This window comes from Heterodontus francisci, chromosome 23, assembly GCF_036365525.1.
Source record: "Heterodontus francisci isolate sHetFra1 chromosome 23, sHetFra1.hap1, whole genome shotgun sequence".
NCBI lineage: Eukaryota > Metazoa > Chordata > Chondrichthyes > Heterodontiformes > Heterodontidae > Heterodontus > Heterodontus francisci.
This window is the reverse complement of record NC_090393.1, coordinates 17,421,640-17,433,873: the sequence shown is the minus strand read 5'-3', so window position 1 is coordinate 17,433,873 and position 12,234 is coordinate 17,421,640. Positions and strand designations below refer to the sequence as shown.

General features: G+C 41.3%; 1 protein-coding gene across 1 annotated transcript in view; it reads right to left on the bottom strand.

Annotated features, from left to right (window-relative positions):
• The window catches only part of svopa (SV2 related protein a), a 48,362-nt gene extending 36,365 nt beyond the window's left edge, over positions 1–11,997 (bottom strand). Inside the window, exon 1 of the mRNA XM_068055553.1 lies at positions 11,843–11,997. Within this exon, the coding sequence (XP_067911654.1) occupies positions 11,843–11,877 (35 nt within the window). The 5' untranslated portion in view covers positions 11,878–11,997. The remainder of the gene's footprint in view (positions 1–11,842) is intronic.
• Between the last annotated feature and the right edge of the window lie 237 nt (positions 11,998–12,234).

Here is a 12,234-nt window from a genome sequence, read left to right as displayed (position 1 = left end):
GCTAATCTTCAAAAAATGCCAAAATTATAACATAATTACATAACATAACATGCTTTTGCGATTTTCACCATGGACATTGTCTTGGAGAAGCTACCAAGTCTGACACTGGAAAGGGGGCTAATAAACACAAACTTGAAGTGAGCAAATTGCTCAAGTACCCTAGGTTAATGACCTGTATCTACTGATGTCAGTTCTACTCACCACACCGTCAGGACTGGTAAGTCCTTCAAGTAGGGTTGCCAAATCTCCAGTATTGGAGTTTCCAGGAATTGAAGATTAATCTCCAGGACATTGCTGCAAGCAACCCAAGAGAAAATATGGGAATTAAAGCAGAGTGGTAATGTTACTAGACTAGTAATCCAGATGCCCTTACTAATGTTTGAGAGACATGAGTTCAAATCCCACCACAGCGGCTGGAGAAATTTAAAATTCAATTAATTAAGTAAATCTGGAAAAAGCTAGTCTCAGTAATGATTTTTTAAATTCATTTTTATGGGATATGGGTGTCACTGGCTAACCAGCATTTATTGCCCATCCCTAATTGCCCTTGAGGGCATTTTAAGAATCAGCCACATTGCTGTGGGTCTGGGGTCACATGTAGGCCAGACCAGGTAAGGACAGCAGATTTCCATCTCTAAAAGACATTAGTGAACCAGCTGCGTTTTTACCACAATTGACAATAGTTTCATGGTCATCATTAGACTAGCTTTTTAAAAAAATTCCAGATTTACTAATTGAATTTCAATTTCACCATCTGCTGTGGTGGGATTGAAACCCATGTCCCCAGAGCATTAGCCTGGGCTCTGGATTATTAGTCCAGTGACATTACTACTACACCACTGCCTCTGTATGATGATCATGAAATTACCAGATTGTCATAAAAACCCATCTGGTTCATTAATGCCCTTTAGAGAAGGAAATATGCCATGTTCACCCAGTCTGGCCTACCCACAACCATGTGGTTAACTTTTAACTTCCCTCTGTAAGGCGCTCAGTTGTTTCAAACCACTATGGAAAAGTCAAATGGTGCATCTACAACACGTGGACTGCGGTGGTTGAAGAAGGTGCCTCACTACCTCCTCCTCAAGGCCAATTAGGGATGGGCAATAATTGCTGGTCTTGCCAGTGAAACTTACATCCCACGAGTGAATAAAAAAAAATCATGGGATATTATAAAAAAAAAATTTTTTCATTTGCATTGAAAGCTTCAGTTTATTAGTTACAAAAATATTGGTGATTGAAAACGTTTGACTGACAGTCAAGCATCATTCAATTGGGTATTGAAGAGTTTTTTCACTTTCCAACTAGTGTGAGAAGGTGGTGCATCATGAGGATGGACTTTTTATTCACTCATGGGTGTTTGTGCTGCTAGCAGGATCAGCATTTATTGCCCAACCATAATTTCCCTTGAGGAGGTAGCAGTGGTGAGCTGCCTTCTTGAATACAACTGAGTAGCTTGCTAGGCCATTTCAGAGGGCAGTTAAGAGTCACCCACATTGCTGTGGGCCTGGAATCTCCTTTATATGTGGGAAGATGTAGGATAGGGTTTAAATGGAGCATGCTGAAGAGAATGAAAGTCATTTCAAAATTCTAATGAGCATTTACAATTACTGCTGCAGAGACAACACCACTCATTGGAATTCAATTAGACTCCTCAACTCAAGTTCACCTCCAAGCCACACACCACCCTGATTTGGAACTATATCACTGTTCCTTCACTGTCACTGGGTCAAAATCCTGGAACTCCCTTCCTAACAGCACTGTGGGTGTACCTACCTCACATGGACTGCAGCGGTTCAAGAAGGCGGCTCACCACCACCACCTTCTCAAGGGCAATTAGGGATGAGCAATAAATGCTGTCCTCGCCAGCGATGCCCACATCCCATGAATGAATAAAAAAAAATGACCAGTGGATTACATTCATTATTTAATTTGATTAAGGACTGACACTAAAGTTAGGCTGAAGGAAAAAGACATGCAATTGCAAGGAGAGAAGGGTCTTCCCTTAGCAGAACAACAGAATGCAGAGAAGTTATTCTATGAAAGTTAAGAAAGATGATCCACTGATGTGGGGAATGTGCAGCAAGTTCATTATTTTGTAATACTAACATGACGACAGGTGGTAATGATTCAAATAAATGAATCCAGTCATAACTGTTGCTTGGTATGTTCACATGGCATGAAATGAAGCAGCTAATAATTTACATCAAGTCTTGTTTTCCCAAATGTTTGCATAGTCTAACTTCAGAGAGGTTCAAGAAGTTTGTGTGTGAAGGACACAAATATTCAGTCCAGATCACAAGAGGACTGGATTATACTAGATGTAGGGCAGTATGTCAACTTCCAGAAAAACAGAAGCGACCGATGCCACTGAACCCAAGAAGGATCTACAACAGATCTGAATTTCTAACAGTGTCTTATTGAATAAACATAATATTCCACTTCTAACACCAGCCATCTTTGTAGAATATCTGATTGAGTTCACCAGTCTATGCCTTACAAAAACATAAACTATGGGATGAGATACGGCATTTTATCCCATTGAGCCAGTTCCTTCGAATGGATAAGGTGGAATTTGTACTGTCCTGAATGCTCATTACCTTAGTTAATCTCCTGAGGAAAATGGAAAAACCTAAATAAAACTTCAAATCTCATCTCATACAACAATGTTGGCTCAGAACTTTTATTTATTGGCTTGAATTATATAAAATATAAAAATGCTTTTATTTCTGTTGTCTTTTTCTGCCACTTGTACTTCACAGTTGTTATTTGTAAGTTTTTTGAGTGGGTTGTGCACTGTTCACAATAATGCTGAGGGCAGAGACCAAGGGGCAATTTTTGCATCCAGTGTTGTATAGCACAGGGTATGAGAAATACTGCGGGTTGCCTATTTTGCTCATATTACCACGATTAGTCTACATTGCTCAATTTAAAAATAGTCTCAGTCATTTAAACATTTTATATATAGCTTCCCATAAGCATCATCATACTGATGAACATACACTGTGCTCTCTATGATATTAAAGACTTTTCTATAATGGAGCGCCCAAAACTACACACAGGCTGTAGACCTAACCAATGATTTGTACAAATTTATCATTACCTCTTTACTATGTGCCATTATTCATAAAATCCAAAATGCCATTCCCTTTTTTTAATGGTTTTAACTACCTGTCATCCCACATTCAAGGGCATAGCTTCGAATTGCTAGTTCTCCCTCTTCAACCACACTTTTCAGTGTCTTTCAAACTGAGTGAAACTCTGATATGCAGATCAAATTCACAAACTTCTGACCCAGAAATGAAAGTGTTAGCAATTGAACCAATCTGACACAATAAATATCTCCATTAGAATGAGGCTGATTCATGGGTCACCAATGGTCACCTCAGAAATGAAGATATTTTATTACCTGGCATCTCCAGCTGAAATGCACCCATTTATTCTATTCTATTAAACAGTCATGGTAGGCCTTCAACTAAGAAATATGTTAATAGTTTTATAGCTGAAGGAAATCAATTGAAATTGCTTTGTTGCCATTTTTCATTGTTTTATGTTGCTAAAATATCTATAATAGATTAAAAAGTCACATCTTATCCCAACTGCCATCAGTTTTGCTATTTAACTGTAAATAATATTATAAAATTGAAGTATAACAAGAATGTCTGATAGATCAGTTTAAAAGGATTACATTTGCACACCTTGTATCATTATGCTCCATTCTCACCTGAAAACAACACTTGGTCTTTACTGCCTGTGTGCAATAACATGATAGATTAACTAGGTATTTTTCGTTCCATAAATTTCTGAGATCGCAATGAATCTTAACATTATATACATGGATGGAGTTTTTTATATCCCACTTTTCTCATTTTGCCATCAAGTTATTCCACTTGTGAATATGTAGATATAAAACTAGTAAAGTTATATCACAAAGGATTACATTTCCTTCAGTCATAAATACACTACAAGGTATTGCAGATGGAATAAGTCATGCTTTTTAGTCTGATCATAGAAGTTTCAACTTCCCACTCTGTAAAGTTCAAGTTTGTTGAACATCTGAATATTGCTCCCATTTCTGCTAAGTCTTTTTACACCTGTCTCAAACTCTGGGATAGAACACAGCGAAAAGCTACCATTTGATAAGTGACCATTCTCTTATGTTGAGCCTCCACAACCTTCAATGTATTACAATTGAGCTTCCTACTGTAACTCATTCTTTCACATGACTCAAAGGGCTGGAAGTAGAAAATGCAGCAAGGTCAGACTTGATTTACCTCAGGATGCTCAAAAACATGCTGGAGATCTTGTGTGATATACTGGCAGATATTTTCAGAATCCCTCACTGAAAATTGGGATAGTTCCAGATGTTTGAGGAGAAGCATGTGATCTCTTTATTCAAAGGGAGAATAAAGTCAAACCTGGGTCCTGTGAACCAGTGAATACAACCTCTGTGCAGGGGTGATTAATGGAAAGTATCAGAAGAAGAGCATACAGGGTTACAATGGACACTAACACAGATTCAGAAAAGAGAGGTCCTAATTCAATTTATGAAGAGATGATTAGAACGGTGAATCAAGGGGACCTAGTAAATGTCATCTAGTTGGAGTTTTAAAAGGCTTTTGATAAAATGGAATACTCGGTGTGAGTAATGAAATGAGAACATGGATAAAAATAGATTAAGTGATAATAAATAAAGGGTGGTTTTAAATGGAGTCCCTCACAGCGCAGTAATTACATTTGCAGATGAGACCAAAAGGTATGGAAGAGTCAGTAACTCAACAGGAGGGAAATCGATTATAACTGGTTTGGAATAGATTAGGAAAATGCATCCAAGACTGGCAAATGCACTTTAAAGTAGACACATGTACAATTATACACACAGATATATATAAAAGCATAGAACCTAAATGAGTGGATATAGGTTAAAGGTTAATGAGCGCGAAAAGTTTGGAAGCGTACATTGACCATTCACGCAAGGTTTAGGCTCAGGGTGATACTGACTAAGGCCAAAGAAAACAGATGCTTTTTTGTATTGCCCAGACTATTCATTATAAAACTAACCCATAATTGTAGAGTTGAATAACAACATTTACATAATGTTTATAAGTTAGTCACAGAACCACAGAACTGTTAACAGTGCAGAAGGCTATTCAGCCCATCGTATCTATGCCAGAACTCCATAGGAGCAATTCACCTAGTGCCACTCCCCTGCATTCTCCCCATAGCCCTGCACATCCTTCCTTTACAGAGAATGATGCAATTTCCTCTTGAATGCCTTGAATGAACCTGCCTCCACCACAGTCTCAGGCAGTGCATTCCAGATCCTAACCACTCGCTGCAAAAGAAAGGTTTTCCTTATGTCTCCATTGCTTCTTTTACCAATAACCCTAAATCTGTGCCCTGTTGTTCTCAATCCTTCCACCAGTGGGAGCAGATTTTCCCTATCGACTCTGTCCAGCCCCCTCAAAATTTTGCATACCTCTATCAAATCTCCTCTCAACCTTCTCTTCTCCAAGGATAACAGTCACAACTTCTCCAATCTGTCCACGTAACTGAAGTTCCTCATCTCTAGAACCAGTCTCATGAATCATTTCTGCAATCTCTCTAATGCCTTCACATCTTTCCTAAAATGTGGCACGAAGAACTCAACACAATACACCAGTTGAGGCTGAACCAGTGTTTATCAATTTTAATATAACTTCCATGCTTTTGTATTCTATGCCCCTATTAATAAAACCTAGAATTCTGTATGCTTTATTCACCACACTCTCAACCTGTCCTGCCACCTTCAATGACTTATGCACATATACACCCTGGTCCCTCTGCTCCTTTTTTTTTATTCATTCATGGGATGTGGGTGTCGCTGGCCAGGCCAGCATTTATTGTCCATCCCTAACTGCCATTGAGAAGGTGGTGGTGAGCAGCCTTCTTGAACCACTGCAGTCCATGTGGGGTAGGTGGCATAGTGGTATTGTCACTGGACTAGTGACCCAGAGACCCAGGGTATGGCTCTGGGGACATGGGTTCAAATTCCACCACAGCAGAAGGTGTTTGAATTCAATTAATCAATCAGGATTTTTAAAAAAGCTAGTCTAATGATGGCCATGAAACCATTGTCGATTGTTGTAAAACCCATCTGGTTTACTAATGTCCTTTAGGGAAGGAAATCTGCTGTCCTTACCTGGTCTGGCCTACATGTGACTCCAGATTGACAGCAATGTGTTTAACTCTTACATGTCCTCTGAAGTGGCCAAGCAAGCCATCTTAGTTGTATCTAACCGCTACAAAGTCAAAAAAAAAATGAAACCGGAAGGCACCGGAAACAACAATGGCAAACCCTGCAAAGTCTTCCTTACTAACATCTGGGGGCTTGTGCCAAAGTTGGGAGAACTGTCCCAGAGACGAGTCAAGCAACAGCCTGACATAGTAAAACTCATGGAATCATACCTGACAGAGAATCTCCCAGACACTGCCATCACTATCCCCGGGTATGTCCTGTCCCACCGGCAGGACAGACCCAGCAGAGGTGGTGGCACAGAGGTAGACAGTAGGGAGGGAGTTGCCCTCGGAGTCCTCAACATCGACTCTGGACCCCATGAAGTCTCATGGCATCAGGTCAAACATGGACAAGGAAACCTCCTGCTGAATAACACCTATCGCCCTCCCTCAGCTGATGAGTCAGTACTCCTCAGTGTTGAAGCACTGAGGGTGGCAAGGGCACAAAATGTACTCTGGGTGGGGACTTCAATGTCCATCACCAAGAGTGGCTTGGTAGCACCACTACTGGCCGAGCTGGCCGAGTCCTAATGGACATAGCTGCTAGACTGGGTATGCGGCAGGTGGTGAGGGAACCAACAAGAGGGAAAAAAATACTTGACCTCGTCCTCACCAATCTGCCTGCTGCAGATGCATCTGTCCATGACAGTATTGGTAGGAGTGACCATCGCACAGTCCTTGTGGAGACGAAGTCCCGCCTTCATATTGAGGATACCATCCATCGTGTTGTGTGGCACTACCACCGTGCTAAATGGGATAGATTTCGAACAGATCTAGCAATGCAAAACTGGGCCTCTATGAGGCGCTGTGGGCTATCAGCAGCAGCAGAATTGTACTCAACCACAATCTGTAACTTCATGGACTGGCATATCCCCACTCTACCATTACCGTCAAGCCAGGAGACCAACCCTGGTTCAATGAAGAGTGCAGGAGGGCATGCCTGGAGCAGCACCAGGCATACCTCAAAATGAGGTGTCGACCTGGTGAAGCGACAACACGGGACTATCTGCGTGCCAAACTGCATAAGCAGCATGCGATAGACAGAGCTAAGTGATCCCATAATCAACGGATCAGATCTAAGCTCTGAGGTCCTGCCACATCCAGCCGTGAATGGTGGTGGACAATTAAACAACTAACTGGAGGAGGTGACTCCAAAAATATCCCCATCCTCAATGATGGGGGAGCCCAGCACGCTAGTGTGAAAGATAAGGCTGAAGCATTTGCAACAATCTTCAGCCAGAAGTGCTAAGTTGCTGATCCATCTCAGCCTCTTCCTGAAGTCCCCAGCATCACAGATGCCAGACTTCAGCCAATTCGATTCACTCCACGTGATCTCAAGAAAAGACGGAAGGCACTGGATACTGCAAAGGCCCTGACAATATTCCAGCAATAGTACTGAAGACCTGTGCTCTAGAACTTGCTGTGCCCCGAGCCAACCTGTTCCATTACAGCTACAACACTGGCATCTACCCTGCAATGTGGAAAATTGCCTAAGTATGTCCTGTACACAAAAAATAGGACAAGTCCAACCCGGTCAATTACCTCCCCATCAGCCTACTCTCAATCATCAGTAAAGCGATGGAAGGTGTCATCAGCAGTGCCATCAAGCAGCACTTGCTTAGCAATAACCTGCTCAGTGATGCTCAGTTTGGGTTCCGCCAGGGCCACTCAGCTCCTGACCTCATTACAGCCTTGGTTCAAACATGAACAAAAGAGCTGAACTCAAGAGGTGAGGTGAGAGTGACTGCCCTTGACATCAAGGCAGCATTTGACCGGGTATGGCATCAAGGAGCCCTAGCAAAACTGAGGTCAATGGGAATCAGAGGGAAAACCCTCCACTGGTTGGAGTCATACTTAGCGCAAAGGAAGATGGTTGTGATTGTTGGAGGCCAATCATCTGAGCTTCAGGACATCACTGCAGGAGTTCCTCAGGGTAGTGTCCTAGGCCCAACCATCTTCATCAGCTTCATCAATGACCTTACTACAATCATAAGGTCAGAAGTGGGGATGTTCGCTGATGATTGCACAATGTTCAGCACCATTTGTGACTTCTCAGATACTGAAGCAGTCTGTGTAGAAATGCAGCAATACTTGGACAATATCCAGGCTTGGGCTGATAAGTGGCAAGTAACATTCGCGCCACACAAGTGCCAAGCAATGACCATCTCCAACAAGAGAGAATCTAACCATCTTCCCTTGACATTCAATGACATTACCATCGCTGAATCCCCCACTATCAACATCCTAGGGGCTACCATTGACCAGAAACTGAACTGGAGTAGCCATATAAATACCGTGGCTACAAGAGCAGGTCAGAGGCTAGGAATCCTGCGGCAAGTAACTCACTTCCTGACTCCCCAAAGCTTGTCCACCATCTACAAGGCACAAGTCAGGAGTGTGATGGAATACTCTCCACTTGCCTGAATGGGTGCAGCTCCAACAACACTCAAGAAGCTCGACACCATCCAGGACACAGCAGTCTGCTTAATTGGCACCCCATCTACAAACACTGACTCCCTCCACCACCGACGCACAGTGGCAGCAGTGTGTACCACCTACAAGATGCACTGCAGCAATGCACCAAGGCTCCTTAGACAGCACCTTCCAAACCCACGACCTCTACCAACTAGAAGGACAAGGGCAACAAATGCAAGGGAACATCACCACTTGCAAGTTCCTCTCCAAATCACACACCATCCTGACTTGGAACTATATCGCCGTTCCTTCACTGGCGCTGGGTCAGAATCCTGGAACTCCCTTCCTAATAGCACTGTGGGTGCACCCCATTTAGAGTTGTACCCTTTATTTTACATTGTCTCTCTGCATTCTTCCGACCAAAATGAATCACTTCACTCTTCTCTGCATTAAATTTCATCTGCCACTTGTCCGTCCATTACGCCAACCTGCCTATGTCCTTTTGAGCTTCTGCACTATCCTCCTCCCTATTCACAATGTTTCCAGCTGTTGTATCATTTGTAAATTTTGAAATTGTGCCCTGCACACCAAGTTCTAGATGATTACTATGTATAAAGTAAGAGCAAGGGTCCTAACACCAACCCCCTGGGAACTCCATTACACAATTCCTCCAGTCCAAAAATCATCCATTAACCATTACTCTCTGTTTCCTGTCAGTCAGCCAATTTCATATCCGTGTTGCTACTGTCCCTTTTATTTCATGAGCTGTAACTTTGCTCACAAGTCTGTTCTGGGGCACTTTATCAAATGCCTTTTGGAAGTCCACGTACACCACATTAACAGCATTACCCTCATCAAACCTCTCTGTTGCCTAATCAAAAAACTTCAGCAAGTTAGTTAAACATGATTTGCCCTTAAAAGACCTATGCTGACTTTCCTTAATTAACCCACATTTGTGTTTTTTTAGAAGATCTTATTTGGAACGCTGTGTCCAGTTTTAGGCCCCACACCTCAGGAGGGACACTGTGACTGTGGAGAAGATACAGAGAAAGTCAACAAAAATGATCCCCACCATGGGACCATTGAGCAAAAGAATATACAAGGCCTTGGGTTTGTGCCCAATGAAAGGATGTTGACTCAGATGATCTGATCCAGGTAGTTAACTTACTTAAGACATAGACAACATTAAATATTATATTTGAAGTGATGGATTTAGGTTAAACTAGAACACAGCAGGGTCTGAGGTTAGATGTACAAAAATTGTACTTTTCCCAGATAGTCTTTGACCTATGGAACCAAATTTCAAAGCTGCGACTGGAAACTGATTCCTTACAGTCCTTTCAGATGCTGTTAGATTGATTTCTGGGAAATTAGATGATCACAGCATAGGAAAAGTAAGCATAAATGATATCTGGATAATAATTGGTGGTCATGGAACCTATGGGAGGAGGGCTTGTCTGATCACTTATGATATGCCAGACTCCCAAAATGGCTGGAGTTTTCTATTTCTGGAGGTGATGGTGTGTTGCACAGGAATGCACTCAAATAAAAAACAGAAATAAATACATAGCAGCCTGATAGCCTTTTCCTATCCTGGATACTTATACATACCAGCCTATACATGATATATGTGTGCTAACAATTAGATAGGCATGTAACAGGGATGATTGCACAAATCTGGGATGGAATAAGTGAAGAAGAGCACTGGAATTTCATTGACGTATTGCTTATGTAGTGGTAGTGCATTGGACTGGTATAGAAATGAATTGGGTTGGATTCAAAGTAATTTACATTCCCAGAGACAAACGATAATGTCAAAGACTGTTAGGTTATAGTTACATTCCTCTGTAATTAAATTGACACTATTAATTGTGATGTTGTTTAAGAACACTATATATTAACCACTTGAGGACAAGTGTTTTTTTTTATTATAATCTCCCTTTAAATAACATCATTCTTTTTAGTGTCATTTCTAAATCGCACATTTTACTTAACAAAGTGAACACGTCTTCAATGCCACTTTGTAACCTTATTTGATTTTCAAAAATGTTGACTTTTGCAAATTATAAAAAAAACCATCTGTATAACTTGAAAGCCAAAAATAAAAGATTTTGGCAGTCCTCCAAGGGTTAAAGTCCAATTTCATATCCCACTCTCAACATAATGCAAGGCACCAGGCCAATGTCTCACTCATGGCCTACATAGACTGTATACAAAAACTGCAATAAACACTATCACATTTTTAACTCAGGGAGAAACACAGAAAATTAGATTGGCGCTTGTTTTAAAATTGATGCAGGAAACTTCACATTTAATAGAAATTAAGAAAAATATTTTGACTTAACATAGTGAAGCTATTAAAGAGACTCAATTTGCGAGGGTTCGTCAGTAAAGTACATGTATCAATACTTAAATAATTAACTTTTCTTATCAATAAGACGTTCAAAAAGCAAAGATTGTTTCGATTTTTCTTTGTCTGATCTACCTGGGAGTTGAACCACAGCAACTATTATTATTCAAGAAGTAACCTCAAGCTTTGAGTTGTCCCTGTTCGTACTCACAATGTAAATATCGGAATTAATTCCGTTAGCGATTTGTAATTACTGCTGCCCCGTGAAGTTATTTAAAATACAGAATTAACTCACTCAGCAAGTACAGATAAATGCAATTTTTACTCAAAGGGGATAAACTAAAAAATAGTACCTGGTAATACAAAACAATTTTTGGATGATATATTTTTGAATGGACGCAGTCCATAGTCCCATTCCCAGAGTTAATTAGTTTCATAGTAATAGGTAATTTTTCAAACTGACTAACATCAAACCATATAATCAGGCATATTTATGCCTTTTATTTCCCAATTTAAAAAAAAATTAAGACTTTAATGTATTCGCTTTCTTGAAAATCAATTCACTGACAAACCTTTCCCATTCAATAAAATTGTGGTCTTTAAAACAAGATTAAAGATAAAATTTATAGCGTGACCTAATCATTTGTTTAATTTCAGTCAAATTCAGTTACAATCGCGGCCGGTGAATAGAATCTGAATGAGGGGTTGATGTTTTAGGCTGGCTGAGGGATACACAGGCCTAGTACTCGTGTCCCCAAACGCAGACTTATACATTTGCATGGGTTGGCGGCTTCTACTTACGGTAGATGCCGAAGCTGAAAGAGGTCTTCGTCCATGATGATGCGGTGCAGATGCCGGATGTCCCGGTCTCATCGCTCAATGAGTGGTAGCGAGGGGAATCGCCGTTTACATTCTTACTGGAATCAGGAGATTGGCAGAGCAGAAGCAACACCGAGTCTGCACCAGCTTCAGCTCCAATACAGACTCCACAGCGCCGGATAGCGGCTGCATTCAGCAACACAGCGCAAAGACTTCAGCAAAGGGATTCAGCACCGCAGCGCCGGACAGCGACAGGGATGAGCAGGAAAGCGCTGGGATAAGCATTGAGTTCAGCACCAAAGATTTGGACAGCGCCAGAGTTGATCAGCGGGATGACCCATCAGTTAGGTTCCTCAGACTGCAGTAACATGACT